The 17,497-nt window shown below is 45.6% G+C and overlaps 1 protein-coding gene across 2 annotated transcripts; it reads right to left on the minus strand.

Moving 5' to 3' along the window:
- Window positions 1-440: 440 nt before the first annotated feature.
- On the minus strand, window positions 441-7,437 carry LOC123120086 (CBS domain-containing protein CBSCBSPB3). 2 transcript variants are annotated; one of them, XR_006459321.1, is made up of 15 exons: window positions 7,144-7,437; window positions 6,901-7,060; window positions 6,001-6,133; window positions 3,465-3,635; window positions 2,820-2,898; window positions 2,625-2,738; window positions 2,470-2,536; window positions 2,268-2,373; window positions 2,121-2,179; window positions 1,926-2,035; window positions 1,718-1,845; window positions 1,514-1,596; window positions 1,119-1,208; window positions 697-1,021; window positions 441-549 (listed from the first exon to the last, which is right to left on the minus strand). XR_006459321.1 is itself a non-coding variant. In XM_044540095.1 (14 exons), the coding sequence occupies exons 1-14, from the start codon at window positions 7,290-7,292 to the stop codon at window positions 842-844; spliced, it is 1,629 nt and encodes a 542-aa protein (XP_044396030.1). In that variant the 5' UTR covers window positions 7,293-7,437; the 3' UTR covers window positions 441-841. The 2 variants fall into 2 exon arrangements, 1 of the variants encoding a protein (XP_044396030.1); XM_044540095.1 differs by having other exon boundaries at window positions 441-1,021.
- Window positions 7,438-17,497: the final 10,060 nt, after the last annotated feature.

Below are 17,497 nucleotides of genomic sequence, written 5' to 3' on the forward strand. Positions count from 1 at the left end.
TGATACAAATAAATAAATGTGTGCCACTAGTACAGAAGGGCAGACAGATATACACATGGCTGTAAAGTTGTATCTGATCTTAAAGGTTGGATATCATTGCCTAATCCAAACACTGTCTTTCAAGCTACAAAAGCAAGTTTGCGATAGTTGGAAGAGGAGCACTAGATCGCTCCATTCCACTCAAAGCCACCTAGGGAGGTTAAGAAACTACCAACCACCTCAACAAAAGGGATAGGTAACCACTAACATGTGCAGCCAGCAACCATAACTTGATCCACACACCAACCCAATCCTTTTTTACTAATCATGACTTCATTATCAATCCATCACATATACAAAGGGATATAACTAGGGCCCACCTACTCTACTGGGCAGATAAGATCTTGAGAGGGCACAGGATCAAATAATAATGGGCATTATTTGTCAGCCTGAGTAGTATGTTTGACAGTGTGCATTACCCAATTGTTTACATTTGATTTTTGTAGGACACTGGCAGAGAATAGTCCACTTAATGTTATGCTCCAAAATCATTTTACATCCTCTGTTTATCTACAAAAAAGTGCAAAAGTATGAACTAGCATAAACGCTTATGTTTATACGTTTCATTGTAGCCATGAAATCACTGATGTTTGTGCAAAATGTGGAGGGACAAATATTAGGCAGCTCCTACCGCCTGCTGTTCGACTTTTCAATTACCTGACAGACTGGAAACATGTGACCTCATGTGCCTCATTCTTTCTTTTCTTAGTATGCAATGATACCAAGATAACAATAGATTCTAAAGTGGATGGATGTCAGCTGTTGAGACGCGGGTTTAGGAAATTATTGATTCATCTGGTAATCACACCCTGGATCGTTTCAAGTACACCATGACTGCCGCGCCACTGAGAGCAACTGCACCAGCCATGAGCCCGATTTTAACAGAAGACGCACCATTCCTGCTGTGAGGTGCTAGCTCCTGTAATGGTTTTACCACCTCTGTGTTTGGATTAGACTCGTCCACGATATGCAACTTGAGAACCTGACGGTGGAATTTTCACTTTCATGAGAAATCAAACAGCTAATAGTTGAGGAGTCATGCAACTCGCAATATCGCAACATACAAAAATACAGAATACCTTCAAACCGGATGATTTGGCATGGAGCACGGCGCCAGCAAGATCAGTATCCGTTGTCAGCAGCACCCGGTCACCCTCATCATCTTCGTACTAAATTCCAAATCACGATTAAAATTAAGCTCGGCAGTCCAGGCAAATATTTTACCATCATGTGGGAGTTGATGAATGATGACAGAAGACTCTTGCAATCCATATGTAGTATGCCCAATGAGGAACAGCCAATGGTGTAACGTATATGCATATAAGAAACGCTTTCATCTTTATGTATATAAAGGCGGTGATTTCAGCACTCGCAGAGGGAAAGCTTGACCTTTACTAGACTCAGACACCTAATCTGTCTTCTGCATGCCTACTGAAACATTTGAATGCTTTCATGCCAAATTACTTAATCTTACCAAGATTTGAATGATGTCCTTTTCATCAATAATACTCAATCTTTGCCTTACAGAGGACACAAGCTCGTTTAAGCTCTCTGAGCCTGTACCAACAACATACAAGTTTAATTTTTGGAAGATAACATACAAATAAAGATCCAGGTTATATCTGGAGAATGCAACAAGGTTCAACATATTTGTGCAACCTATCAAGTGAGCACTTACCACAGGTGAATCTATGCACGCGTCCCTTCCGGTCTTGAAGCTTAAAGGGAAACGAATTACCAATGATAGGGGGATATATACTACTCCGCCCATCCCCGGCTTCTGACGCCATAAGTAAGGATGCTTCGCTGAGCAATGTATGAGAGCACTGTATTAGGGAAAACCCAAAAGTATATATACAAAAATCCACAAATGAACATGGACGAACCTACGGCTATCAAGTTCGTCATCTGGAGGTTCTAAAGCAAGCGCAGAGTCCCAGAACCTCTGCATTACTGAGTTTGCCATGTCATTAGCAGTCCCATTGCCCCCTTCAACCTAAAAATAAATAGTACATTGACAAAATTAGGATAGGAAACTTTAGCAGAGCTTAAGAGAAGGGCTGGAAGGAGTAAGGGATCACCAATTGAATGGCTGCATGGGTAAGTTGCAGGACATCGAGGCAAGCAGCAATTTGGCCCTCTGTTAAAAAAAATGCATGTACCAGATGAAGCATCAGGAACTCAAGAGCTATTCACTTCACAGGCTTGAGATAAGAATTGGGTCATACCTCTGTCCAGAACAGGAATGTGCAAGAATTTGCCATCATGCATTATATGTAGCGCATCAAGAATTGTCGTGTCTAACGTAGCACAATCAGGGTTTGCAGTCATCACCTTTATAAAATTCACAACCAATACAGAGAGTTATAAGTAATTATACAAAATGAGATGCAATTTGAAGAAAGACAAGTGTCGCGCAGACGCAGAAACCTTTTCTACTAAGGTCAATTCTGGGGAAAGATTCTGTGACACAACACGCATAAGAACATCTTTTGAGCTGCATTTGAGAATCAATATCTATCAATAACTGGAAAGAAAAATAAATAAATAAAAACAATAGTGTGATGCTACTACAGAATGCTTACGTAAAGATCCCCTGCACTGTGTTCCCTGTAGTGACAATCACTGAATTAACTCGAAACTCACGCATTTTCTGTGTCGCCACATACACAGGATCTGAAGGGGAAACAATTGCTACCCTGAAAGTTTACATCACACTCACTATCCGAACATCTTACTTGCAGTCGAAAGGAAATTGTCAGAGCAGATAAATAACATACTTTGTGCCCTCCGTGACAATGGTTGACAGAGAAGGTTTGAACATCCGCTCTCTTAGAGTTTCTATGAAAGCATAAGGAGCTGTATGCAAAAACAGTTAAGACCTTAAATTGATTGGTAAGACAGAACTACACCAAAAAATATACTAGTTCTTAAGGACAAACAAGTGTGACGACCCAATCATAGGGAATCGAGATCACACGTCAGGGAGTAGGTGAGGAAAAGGAAGAAGGTGAGAGAACAGGAGCAGGTGGTGAGATTCAGAGTACCAGCGTCAACTCCCATGCCCTGTTTCAGGTTACACCAGACTTAAATAACACACGCTCCCACGGCTGGGCCTTGCCCACACACTGAACCCAAACGCATAAACGGCCCCAGGCCACTTGAAGTCCGCCTGAAGCACCCAGGGGATGCAGGTGTGACGACAAGTAGCAACATGCTAAAGAAAAACAGACACATATAACAGTTCAATACAACATGATACACTTGATAAGTCAGTATGGTATGAATGTTCATTTTATTTTGCTTCAGAAAGGTAAACATATCATGCTTATTACTCACAAAATAGACCATTTATTTTACGCATCAGGGTACTACTTCAGGGGTCAAAGAGAGTGAATTCAATGATAATATTTGCATTGCAAGACCTGTAAAGTTGCCTCCCAGTTGACGCTCAACCCCCTCTACTGCAGCTGCTATAGCACTCCCTTGTTCAGCTGCCTTTTCCAATCTTGCTATAGCATCATAAAGGCATTTTGCAATGTCTAGCATAGCCATAACCTCACCATTTTCCACAACTGGGAGGTGTCTAAATTTACCTAAAAGATGAAAGAACATATGGAAAAGATAATATTAGTGAAGAAAGGAAGCGTCAATCTAAACAAGGTCTCTCTGCAAGAACAAGAAAACACCAAGCCCCCACATATGTATGTTAGTATTCTACTAGGGTCATGACGACAGCAACTCAGCAACATGGCAAAGAAAAATAAAGCCATGTTTTTATTACACATGCAGATAAGGGCAACTTGAAGTTGGAATGGAAGTGGCTCATCAATGATCGCGTGATATGAAATCAAACATCATATTTCATCTAAAGATTGTAATAGTTCTGAAAATATCAAAAATCACAAGTTACACTAGAACTTCAGGATGTACTCCCTCTATTCCAAATGTGTACTAACTTCTTTAAGTTTGACCAAGTCTACACACGACCCCCCCCCCCCCCCCGGCCCCCGCGTCGCTCCCAGGGGCGACTCGGGTGGCGAAACCCTAGTCGCCACCCTAAGCTGCCCTCCTCCCCTCCCTCCCCTCGCCGTCGCCGGTGGACGGCGGCGGCGGGGCCCTCATTCCGTGAGCTGCTCGCGCGCTGCTGCTTGGTGCGCTGGAGCGGCGGGAGCGCGCGGTGGCGAGGCAGACGGTCGTCTGCACTCGTGGGAGGTCGAGATGGTGTGGAACGTGCACACGGTGGCGCTGCTGAGGCGGCGGCCGGCCATTGATGCGAGCGGCAGAGATGAGGGCGCCCAGATCTGGGCCGCGCGAGCCCGCCCTGGCCCGCGACAATCTTTCTGCCCCGACCCACCCTTCCCCCTCCTTCCACCCCTCCCGGCCGCCGCCAGTGGTAGCCGCTGGGTGGGTGAGCACGCGCGGCGGTCCTTGACGGTTGCTGCTTTGCTGTGCCCCGGCGGTTCCTGGTGGCGGAAGCTGCGGGCCAGCGTAGCGGCGGCGCGGTGCAGGTTGCTGCTGTCACCTGCTCGTCGCGCTCCCGGCGTTGGCCGGCCTGCTGGCGCTGCGCTGGCCGGTGCCCCTCCTGTGACGACAACATTCCTAGGCACCCCTCCATGTGTGCTGGTCTTCTCCGACGTTCTTCGCCAGGTCCGGTCTGCCACTGCATCTGAGGTCTTTGCTCATGGGTCGGGGCGAAATCCCCGTGCGGTAACGGCCTGCGCTGTCAACGGCGACGCCCGAGGGTGCCGTCACCTCCTTGGAGGCGTTGGCATGACCCTGACCAGATCTCCTCCTCGAGCACCGGGAGAAATCCCAGGTCCGGCCTCCCGGACCGGGCAGCGGCGGCGTCTCAGCGCCGTTCCCCTCTTGAAGGCGTTGCTTTGTCTGCAAGTGGAGTACTTGATGCGGCAGATGGAGGCTGGTGATGCATCGCTCTGGCGTAGACTGCTACACAGGGAGCAGGTCGCAACGTATGCCAGCGCCCGCGCTTCCCCAACGAATGCTACGCCAGTTCCTGTTGGGCCCTGCCCTTCACCCGCCGACTCTCTAGGCACATGGGTGCGAGGTACGTTGGCCTGGGCAGTCCTGGAGCTGCAATCGTCCCTGGAGGTGTCTGGCAATGGCGGTGACGCTGCCCTGCTGGGCGAGGCCTAATGTCGTTGCGTGTCTGTAGTTGAGGGCACCTCCTTACCTAGTTGTAGTAGCTTGGTGAAGACGGTCGTGTATGTGTGTGTGTGTATGCATTCCTCTTGCGTTTTCTCGAAAAAAAAGTCTACGGGAAAATATGCTAATATATATATAACATCAAATATATATATATATATATATATATATATATATATATATATAGCATGAAAATATATTCATGGTGTATCTAACAAAACTAATTTGGTGTTTTCGATATTGATAAAATTTTCTAAAGACTTGGTCAAAGTTGAAAAGTTTGGCTTAGTACTTCAATTAGTTTGGAACGGGGGGAGAAGTCAATTAATAGTTAAGCATGCTCATGCAGAGAGGCTCACTAGCTAATAATAGCATCAGCAATTTACAATGCACATAAGTGGATTTTCTTCAATGTTCCATTAAGTACTCTCTACTTATCAGTTGTTGCAATTAAGTAAGTCTTGTATCAAAGTTTCAGTGAAACCATTTATTCACACATGGCAGTTTTCACAGTTAGGTGTTCTCAATTAGTTCAACCGAATCGCTTGAATTAATTATAATTGAGTATGATACTCAGGAAAGAGTCCTGATGGTGAATTTTTATTTTTTATCTTGCACGAAATGTTGGTGAAAAACTGAAAATTACTCAAAGTGATATATCAAAAAACATAGTGCAATTGTTCGGTGAAAATTACAAGTATAGGAGTTTAGTTCACTTACTTCGCTGCCAAAAAAATCCTTCAATTTTTAGCGAAGTGGCAGAATAATGGGAATGACAGTATTAACTAAATATACCTTGAACCATCTTTTGCAATGCCTCAATTGCAAGTGAGTCAGCAGTGACATAAGTAGGATTCCGTGTCATGATCTTGGACATGATGGTTTGCTCCACCCGCAGCCCCTCTGCAATCACTCGTGTGGATATATCCTACAGCAAAATTTAAATCCCAAGGAAAAAAATTGCCTTCAGCTTGAAAGCAGTAAAAGTAGACCATGTACCACTTGGGATAATACTAGTGTTATTAAATATTCATAACTTACTATGGTGTACTTCATTTTACTAAAAAGTACAGTACAAAGCAGAACTAGCAAAAAAAAAACAAGCACAGAAAATCTTTGTCTTGCCTTTACCAAATTTGTTTCTTTTAGCAAGAAACCACTACTAAACAAGTACAGGGACATCAGTTTCCACTTTACAGCATAATGAAAAAAGGATAAGAAAGGGCAAAAGAAAGCCTAAAGCAGTAAGCCAAACTTCCAACGAGCGACTAGCAATTGTCAAAATTTGGCTTGATCAAAAGCCCTAAAACAGAGAAAAAAGAACTTTGGGCTGTCTAGTTGGAAGGTGACACATTTTCTTCAGCATAGTTCACTCTTTTCCCCATCGATCAACACCTAATCACACAACACACCAATATCTGTACAAATTCAATGGTCACAAAAATTGTCTCGCACTAAGGGAAACCAACCAAGCAAACTTCGGGTAGCAAAACTCCAGAGAACTCTCGTCTTAACAGAAAAGGCCACTTGCTAAGGTCCAAACCAAAGAATCCAATCCACACATCATTTTTTCTCAAAAGAGAAGTGGGAAGAGAAACTATCCTAGATTCCTCGTAGCTTCAAATCATCATATTTTTTCACAGCTACTATGAAAGCACACAACATATTCCACTGAAAGTAAGAAAAGTAGTTCACCTTATCGGTGACTATGCCAGATAGGAGGCCTTGGGCATCGGTGAGCAGCACCGCGTCGACCCGCCTCGCCGCCATCCGCCGGGACGCGTCGTAGACCGTCGTGCCCTCAGGTATCGTCAGCGCCTTGGACAGCCTTAGCTTCTTCACCGTCCTCTCCCCCCTTACCAGAGCCTAACCTCAGTCAGAGAATCCAATCTTTCGCGGTCCCAATACGAAAAGGGGTGAAAGCATCGAGGCTCTTACGGAAGATGTTTGGGAGAAGCGAGCTTCGGGGAGGTCTTCCCATTTCCGTTGGCGGCGGAGGAGGGGTCATCAGACCTGCGGGACGAGGCAGACGGCGGCCGGCTGCGCGTGCGCCTGGCTGGTGGCGCCGCAGCAGCCGTGGAGCTCATGTATGTGATTCTGGCGAGAGCTCGGCACAGTTAGGGTGGCGGCGGCGGCGGCCGGCGAGGTGGGAACAATAGCAGATTGAATGGTGTTTCTGGCTTTCTGCTGCCCTCCTCCTCGCCTTCCCTTCGATAGCGTGTGGGTATTTCTGCTTCAGTCCTTCTGGTATTAAATTATTTGGTGAACCGGTGATGACATTATTTTTCGAAGTGGACTTTTGACTGAGCGCTCGTGCGTTGCAACGGGGCCACATTAACTTTAAGAGTTCAATATTAATTTTCTCATACATATCAAGTGACATTGGCGACTTTTTTTACCATCAAATCCTCACACACACACTCTCTCTCCCTCCCTCTTCCTCACTCTCTCTCCCCCTCTCCCTCTCTCTCTAACACGCACTCATATCCATCTTATTGGGTACGGGACCATAATCCATCTATTTCACACACATACACACGCGCTAGTGCATAACAATATGGATTATGGTGTATTATATTTGCCACCACAACTGAGGGAATTAATTTCATGTAAATCGGCCAGCCACAGCTCCAAGAATACGCGGAGGAGGTGGCCCGGGTCGGCGTCGGCGCCGTCCGGCGCGGGCCACGGGCCCGCTTCCAAGTGCGTCTACACGCCGGCCACCCATGCCGGGTCCTTCAAGTGCCGCTTCCACCACACCAACTCCCAGGGCCACGGCCACGGCCAGGGAAGTCGCCCTTCTTCGCCCCCCTTCACCGGCCGCGGCCAGCGCCGTCCTCGAGAATCAAGAACGCTCGACAACGGAGAGGAAAGGGAAGATCATATACATGTCATAAGAAAGGGAGTTTATTTACTGCTCCCTCGATGTATTGTTTCTTTTGTTTGGAGATTGATTATCATCCGTGAGTTAAGGTAAGGTTAATGTGATTGAGCGATTTTTCTGAAAATCAAATATTTGTTTTCTAATTAATGTGATTGAGTGATTTAAGGTAAGGCTAATTAATTTAGATTTGATCTTTAGAGATTGTTCGTGATTGATTCTACATTACTAAATAATTTGCGCCAGTATGGAAAGTCCTGATCTGTTCAGATTTCTTTCGTTGTGTGAAAGGATGACGCGAAAATAAACTGATGAAGTGGGGGAGGGGACGAAAAAAATCTACGAAAAAAAACCAGCGAAGGTGAGAGGAGGTACCAAAAAAAACATGGAAAGTGGGACAAAAAAACTGGAAGCGAGACTATCAACTGCTTCATTAGGAGTAGAGATTATAAGTCGAAGAGGGTTTCACAAGTTCAAAAAAAAGTCGAGGAGGGTTTCATTTTTTTCTCTTCTTCCTTCTTACAAGATGTCTTTTATCCATGGTCCAACATTTTCTTTGTGTGGGGGAATAGGGTGCATTTATTACTCAATCAAAGGGCAGTCCACTAGAACAACACCAAAACCCGATCAAATCCACAAAGCAGTGTGTTTCTCACATCTACAAAAATTACCTAAAAAGTGACTCACAACATTTTGATCACGCTTCACATGTGTGATCTTCACCTTTTCTGCCCTCCTGTAGGGATCTCGAGGTAGTATCAACCATCATGGTGTATCTCGAACAGCATGCGTGCCCTTTAAAAATCAGATTCTTCGCCCCGAGACAGTCGGTCTCCACAACAATCGGCAACGTAGTCCATTGCAAGGCAAACGTGATCCCCTCCCTACGGGCTGAGAGCTCCACCTCCAGCGCATCCACCCACAAACTCAAGGATCGACAACCTGGAAAAATAATGGCTCCCATACCATCACGCAAGACCATTCCTGCTCCAATCGTACTATCCGCATCACAAAAGGACCCATCAACCGATAGTTTGGTCCATCCAGCTGGTAGTGGAGACCATACAAGCCTTGAGAGTCTCGGGGGGCTGGCGAAGCAGCTGCTCGGAGAATATATTTGCAGCTTGAACTTCTTTGGATCTAAAAGCTGTCCTGGAAGTTGAATTTTTTGGCTCTATATGTCCTTGTCCACACGGATCACCTAGTGGCATCCGCGGAGTATCGTGTCATGGTTGTATCCTAAATAAAAGTGCCTCTGCTTGTCGTCGTTATGCTGTTGTGTTGGATGAGTGTGAACTAATTTATTAGTACATCATTATGTCTTCCTTTTACACAAGGACACAGTCCAAACATTGAACATCGAAGCGAAATATGACTAACCAAGTGATCCGAAACCCAACTAATGTATCTATTGTAACGTGATTCTTGGTGAGAATTATGTAACCATTATATACTTGTAGCTCACTACATTAATTTTTAGGACCTCATTTCATATCTCCATTCGAATTCTACTTCAGTACTTTGTGTGTGTGCGTGTGTGTGTGTGTTTTAGTTGCAGTGTGTTGTTTTGTGTGTGTGTGTTTTAGTTGCAGTGTGTTGTTTTGCTCATGGAAATATGGATTCATTGCATTGGTCTAAGGCTCAATTTGTCCGCGGGGCCTGAAATTGCATCTTTATAGTACCCTAGCTGGTTTTGATGATTTGTGACAAAACTTTGGGAGATATTTCATCGAGTTTATTTCAATTATAGCATGTTGCGTATTCATTTTTCCCTGAAAGTGGAATATCATTGATGACACCCCCTCCCCCGCCCCACAATACCCTTTATAGTTCTTGTCCTCATCAAGCTTTTAGTATCTATTTTCTAGGCTTTCAGTGAATTCAAGATTCATATGAAGAGGGGCACAAGCATGGTACGTGGTCTTAAATCTAGGAACATATGCTAAGCCAAAGTCCTCCAAAATCCACTTCCTGACATTCCTCTTTGTATGAGTTTCTCTAGGTCCCATACTTTCGATGATTTTTTTTCCAGTACTACTGAGTACTTAGGATTATTCATACTCAGAGGAACAAACTCAGTTTTCAAAATTTCAAAACCTTCATTTCTTTTGTTTTGGAACTGTCATGACAGTCCTCTTGGAAACATTCTTTGTTTACCCCGATGCTTCCGAGCACAACCTTTTTCTTCAGCACCTTCAAGCCGTCTTGATTTCCTTCTTTATTGGTCACAATGTCCGTTTGGCTTTGGTACCATCGCCTTTTAAATCGGTAGTTTGAGTTGCGACTTGGCTCTCTTCTACAATTTTTCATTCTGAGAATAGTTCCATCTAGTAGTTACCATAGAGCAATTGTTACCTGGTACTTCTGAGTCATTCTATCTTAGCAGAAAAGGTGCTACCTTTTTCGTTCGGAACCCCACCACTCACTCTTTCTTCCGCATTTCCGAGTACTATATTTACCTGATTCATGAACATTTCCCTCGTCGTTCAAAGTTTATTGAACTTGTTTAATGGTTTTGCTAGTTTCCTACTGATACTTTTGGGCCTAGTTATTTTTTAGTAACAGTTAGATTTCATATCTCCTCTACATATTATCTAACATACTGATAACCCACAAGTATAGGGGATCGCAACAGTTTTTGAGGGTAGAGTATTCAACCCAAATTTATTGATTCGACACAAGGGGAGCCAAAGAATATTCTCAAGTATTAGCAGTTGAGTTGTCAATTCAACCACACCTGGATAACTTAGTATCTGCAGCAAAGTATTTAGTAGCAAAGTAATATGATAGTAGTGGTAACGGTAACAAAAGGTAACGGTAGCAAAATTAATATTTTTGGTATTTTGTAGTGATTGTAACAGTAGCAACGGAAAAGTAAATAAGCGAAGAACAATATGTGAAAAGCTCGTAGGCATTGGATCGGTGATGGAGAATTATGCCGGATGCGGTTCATCATGTAACAGTCATAACATAGGGTGACACAGAACTAGCTCCAATTCATCAATGTAATGTAGGCATGTATTCCGAATACAGTCATACGTGCTTATGGAAAAGAACTTGCATGACATCTTTTGTCCTACCCTTCCGTGGCAGCGGGGTCCTAATGGAAACTAAGGAATATTAAGGCCTCCTTTTAATAGAGTACCGGAACAAAGCATTAACACATAGTGAATACATGAACTCCTCAAACTATGGTCATCACCGGGAGTGGTCCCGATTATTGTCACTTCGGGGTTGCCGGATCATAACACATAGTAGGTGACTATAGACTTGCAAGATAGGATCAAGAACCCACATATATTCATGAAAACATAATAGGTTCAGATCTGAAATCGTGGCACTCGGGCCCTAGTGACAAGCATTAAGCATAGCAAAGTCATAGCAACATCAATCTCAGAACATAGTGGATACTATGGATCAAACCCTAACAAAACTAACTCGATTACATGATAGATCTCATCCAACCCATCACCGTCCAGCAAGCCTACGATGGAATTACTCACGCACGGCGGTGAGCATCATGAAATTAGTGATGGAGGATGGTTGATGATGACGATGGCGACGGATTCCCCTCTTCGGAGCCCCGAACGGACTCCAGATCAGCCCTCCCAAGAGGTTTTAGGGCTTGGCGGCGGCTCTGTATCGTAAAACGTGATGAATCCTTCTCCCTGATTTTTTTCTCCCCGAAAGTGAATATATGGAGTTGGAGTTGAGGTCGGTGAAGCGTCAGGGGGCCCACGAGGTAGGGGGCGCTCCCTCCACCCTCGTGGACAGGGTGTGGGCCCCCTGACGTGGCTTTTTCTACCAGTATTTTTCTTATTTTCCAAATAGATATTCCGTGGAGTTTCAGGTCATTCCGAGAACTTTTGTTTCTGCACATAAATAACACCATGGAAAGTCTGCTGAAAACAGCGTCAGTCCGGGTTAGTTCCATTCAAATCATGCAAGTTAGAGTCCAAAACAAGGGCAAAAGTGTTTGGAAAAGTAGATGCGACGGAGACGTATCACATACCTCCTTCATGGATGCAACCATCATCAAGCATTTCACTCGCTTGTTCAACCCATTGCAAGTTACTCCATCCCACTACACTCTAGTCCATCCACCTACCATATAGAGAAAGAGAGATCCAATGCAAGACAAGAAGAAGGAAGTGTTGGGTGATTCCATGGTTATTTCTTAATTCCCAGAAAGCCAATAACTCCTCTTTGTTGACTCCCCAGACCTCAAGTTCATCAATTCACCACATTACTATCATTTTTGAGAGAGTGTTCCTATGGATTCTTGATAGAACCTTTTGATTGAAGATCATTCAATCGTTCTTATCAAGTGACTTTGCTTTTTCTTATTACTCTTGAATGGTGACCACATCCTAAATGGTTAAGAGTCAGTTATGATCCTATCAAGTTCTATATGTGAAGGACGCAAGGGTTTTGTAATGGCCTAGAGATTGGCCACTTTGTGAAGATCTACTCTAGGCTTCTAAGTGCAAACCATGATGTAATAGGTTGATCGCGCTCGGTGGGCCACTTGGTGGATGATGCAATCAAGATTCACTGTGATCTTAGAAACCTTGTGGTAAAAGCCCCCATCTACATGGAGTAGGATAGCACCAACAATCTGAACCACGGAAAAAATATCATCGCTCAACCAATGTTTGCACTCTCCTACTCACTTCCTTATGTCCATGCAATTTGCTATATTTCCTACTAATTATACTTTCTTGACTATTTAAAGATCAACTAACCTTCTCGTGCTCAAAACTCCCAACACTTCAAAGTGGTGTATACTTTTGCCCCCCAACACACACACACACACAACACCATAGGCCAAATCTTTATATGGGTGGGTGTGACGAGGCGTCGGAATATACTCGTGTTGAATTCCAAAGGAAGGATGATTAATAATTAGTCTGCATACTAGGCACAACCTCAATCCTGAATGGGTAAGGGTTAAGCTCAACCAACATGCTTGAGTTAGTCAAATGACTAACCTTTCAGATAATTTCTCATTTTTTGTTAACCGTTGGATGTCTTTTTGAAGTTGGATGTACTCCCTCTATCTCAAAGTATAGTGTGCATTAGTTTTCGCAAAAGTCAATCTTCACGAACTTTGACCAAATTACTGAAAAAGGTTTTTGTCCCGCATTAGATATAAAGCAACGATCATCCACAAACCAGTACAAACGCACGCCACCACAACACACGCACACACTCAAGGCATGATACATAGGCGATGAGCGCAAGAACACCATCCCTAGCACTACAAGAGCAACCTGGGTCCTCAACCGTGAACACGCCACCGCGAAGAGATGAAGCCAGATATGGCGAACTGTGGGCTCCAAGGCGGCGTCTTTAGGAAGGTTACGACTCCGGAGCGCCGCCACCTCCCGACCCGAGGATCAAAGTTTCCCCTGGAGCAACATGACGGGCAACGAGAGCCGCGAGGATGCCTTCAAGAAGGGAACGAGCCACCCGCTGCTGGTCCGTCCGAAGATAGATCAGGTTTTCATCTCTAACACTCACTTCCACCAAACGCCACACCCCTGCGACCACGTCGCCCACACGGCCATGGCCACCGGGCAGCACCGAGACACGGGCTCTGCCCATGAAGCACCGCAGAACCACCACCAGGGCCGCCACCCTGGCATCCAAAACCTTGAGACCACCTCACCTGAGACCCGCCGCTACCTCAACCAAAGATGCGAGCGGAAAGGACCCGCCTTTCACACCCCTGGGCGGCCCAAGTGTCGAGACCCACGTTGAGAAAACTGGCCTCCATCGACCCATCCTGCGGCACCAGGCGCGAGACGAGCTCAGTCCTGCCGCTAGGCCTGAGACGAGCACGGTCTTGCTGCCAGGCACGAGACGAGCTCGGTCCTGCTGCTGGGTGTGAGACGAGTGATGAACCGCAGCTGGGGGAGGGCCAACCCTTCGACGAAGATAGCGGCCGAACGACGAGGTCAGGGATCGAAGGTCGAAATGGGCCGCCTACAAACAAGCCGACATCGGAATTCCAGCCACCGCAGCAGCCGACCCGCCGAGCTGTTGGAAATATGCCCTAGAGGCAATAATAAAATGGTTATTATTATATTTCCTTGTTCATGATAATTGTCTATTGTTCATGCTATAATTGTGTTATCCGGAAATCGTAATACATGTGTGAATACATAGACCACAGCATGTCCCTAGTGAGCCTTTAGTTGACTAGCTCGTTGATCAATAGATGGTTATGGTTTCCTAACCATGGACATATGATGTCATTGATAACGGGATCACATCATTAGGATAATGATGTGATGGACAAGACCCAATCCTAAGCATAGCACAAGATCATGTAGTTCGTCTGCTAAAGCTTTTCTAATGTCAAGTATCTTTTCCTTAGACCATGAGATTGTGCAACTCCCGGATACCGTAAGGGTACTTTGGGTGTGCCAAACGTCACAACGTAACTGGGTGGCTATAAAGGTACACTACGGGTATCCCCGAAAGTATCTGTTGGGTTGGCACGAATCGAGAATGGGATTTGTCACTCCGTATGACGGAGAGGTATCTCTGGGCCCACTCGGTAAGACATCATCGTAATGAGCTCAATGTGACTAAGGGGTTGGTCGCGGGATGATGTGTTACAGAACGAGTAAAGAGACTTGCCGTAACGAGATTGAACAAGGTATCGGTATACCGACGATCGAATCTTGGGCAAGTGCTATATCGGTAGACAAAGGGAATCGTATACGGGATTGATTGAATCCTTGACATCGTGGTTCATCCGATGAGATCATCGTGGAACATGTGGGAGCCAACATGGGTATCCAGATCCCGCTGTTGGTTATTGGCCGGAGAGATGTCTCGGTCATGTCTGCATAGTTCCCGAACCCGTAGGGTCTACACACTTAAGGTTCGATGACGCTAGGGTTATAGGGAATAGATGTACGTGGTTACCGAATGTTGTTCGGAGTCCCGGATGAGATCCCGGACGTCACGAGGAGTTCCGGAATGGTCCGGAGGTGAAGATTTATATATGGGAAGTCCAGTTTCAGTCACTGGAAAGGTTTCGGGGTTTATCGGTATTGTATCGGGACCACCGAAGGGGTTCCGGGGGTCCACCGGGAGGGTCCACCTGCCCCGAAGGACCTAATGGGCTGTAGTTGGGTGGGAACCAGCCCCTTAGTGGGCTGGTGCCCCCCCCCCAAGGGCCCAAGGTGCCTAGGGTTGGAAACCCTAGGGGGGCGCTGCCCCCCCGGGGGGCGGGCGCCCCCTAGTTGGAAACCCTAAGGGGGCCGCCACCCCCCCTCTAGATGGATCTAGGGGGCCGGCCCCCCTCCCCTTCCCCTATATATAGTGGGGGTTTTGGGGCTGCCAGAGACATGAGTCTCTCTCTCTTGGCGCAGCCCTACCCCTCTCCCTCCTCGTCTCTCGCAGTGCTTGGCGAAGCCCTGCTGGAGTGCCACGCTCCACCACCACCACGCCGTCGTGCTGCTGCTGGACGGAGTCTTCCCCAACCTCTCCCTCTCTCCTTGCTGGATCAAGGCGCGGGAGACGTCACCGGGTTGCACGTGTGTTGAACGCGGAGGCACCGTTGTTCGGTGCTTAGATCGGATTCGGCCATGATCTGAATCACTTCGTGTACGACTCCACCGACCGCCTTCTTGCAACGCTTCCGCATCGCGATCTTCAAAGGTATGAAGATGCACTCCCCTCTCGTTGCTAGTAAGCTCCATAGATTAATCTTGGTGATGTGTAGAAAAATTTTAATTGCTGCAACGATCCCCAACAGTGGCATCATGAGCTAGGTCTATGCGTAGTTTCTATGCACGAGTAGAACACAAGTTATTGTGGGCGTCGATTTTGTCAATTTACTTGCCGTTACTAGTCTTATCTTGATTCGGCGGCATCGTGGGATGAAGCGGCCCGGACCGACCTTACACGTACACTTACGTGAGACAGGTTCCACCGACTGACATGCACTAGTTGCATAAGGTGGCTAGCGGGTGTCTGTCTCTCCCACTTTAGTCGGATCGGATTAGATGAAAAGGGTCCTTATGAAGGGTAAATATAAATTGGCATATCATGTTGTGGTTTTGGCATAGGTAAGAAACGTTCTTGCTAAGAAACCTATAGCAGCCACGTAAAAATTTGCAACAACAATTAGAGGACGTCTAACTTGTTTTTGCAGCATATGCCGTGTGATGTGATATGGCCAAAAGGATGTGATGAATGATATATGTGATGTATGAGATTGATCATGTTCTTGTAATAGGAATCACGACTTGCATGTCGATGAGTATGACAATCGGCAGGAGCCATAGGAGTTGTCTTAATTTATTTATGACATGTGTGTCAACATAAACGCCATGTAATTACTTTACTTTATTGCTAAACCATTAGCCATAGTAGTAGAAGTAATAGTTGACGAGACAACTTCATGAAGACACAATGATGGAGATCATGGTGTCATGCCGGTGACGATGATGATCATGGCGCCCCGAAGATGGAGATCAAAAGGAGCAAAATGATATTGGCCATATCATGTCACTATTTGATTGCATGTGATGTTTATCATGTTTTTACATCTTATTTGCTTAGAATGACGGTAGCATAAATAAGATGATCCCTCATTAAAATATCAAGAATTGTGTTCCCCCTAACTGTGCACTGTTGCTAAGGTCCGTTGTTCCGAAGCACCACGTGATGATCGGGTGTGATAGGTTCTAACGTTCGCATACAACGGGTGTAAGCCAGATTTACACACGCAATACACTTAGGTTGACTTGACGAGCCTAGCATGTACAGACATGGCCTCGGAACACGAAAGACCGAAAGGTCGAACATGAGTCGTATAGAAGATACGATCAACATGAAGATGTTCACCGATGATGACTAGTCCGTCTCACGTGATGATCGGACACGGCCTAGTTGACTCGAATCATGTATCACTTAGATGACTAAATGGATGTCTATCTGAGTGGGAGTTCATTAAATAATTTGATTAGATGAACTTAATTATCATGAACATAGTCTAAAACTTTGCAATATGTCTTGTAGATCAAATGGCCCACGCTAATGTTGCCCTCAACTTCAACGCGTTCCTAGAGAAAACCAAGCTGAAAGACGATGGTAGCAACTACACGGACTGGGTCCGTAACCTGAGGATTATCCTCATAGCTGCCAAGAAAGCATATGTCCTTGATGCACCGCTAGGTGAAGCACCTGTTTTCCCAGCAACTCAAGACGTTATGAACGCCTGGCAGTCGCGTAGTGATGATTACTCCCTGGTTCAGTGCGGCATGCTTTACAGCTTAGAACCGGGGCTCCAAAAGCGTTTTGAGCAACACGAAGCATATGAGATGTTCCAAGAGCTGAAAATGGTTTTCCAAGCTCATGCCTGGGTCGAGAGATATGAAGTCTCCGACA

Source organism: Triticum aestivum, chromosome 5D (genome assembly GCF_018294505.1).
Source record: "Triticum aestivum cultivar Chinese Spring chromosome 5D, IWGSC CS RefSeq v2.1, whole genome shotgun sequence".
NCBI classification, from domain to species: domain Eukaryota; kingdom Viridiplantae; phylum Streptophyta; class Magnoliopsida; order Poales; family Poaceae; genus Triticum; species Triticum aestivum.

Coding starts and splice junctions, on each gene's coding strand:
- LOC123120086 (XM_044540095.1), bottom strand. CDS start 7,292: ATGAGCTCCACGGCTGCTGCGGCGCCACCAGCCAGGCGCACGCGCAGC. Junction 6,134..6,900: donor CTGGCATAGTCACCGATAAG/GTGAACTACTTT, acceptor ATTTTGCTGTAG/GATATATCCACACGAGTGAT. Junction 3,636..6,000: donor ATTGCAAAAGATGGTTCAAG/GTATATTTAGTT, acceptor TTCATCTTTTAG/GTAAATTTAGACACCTCCCA.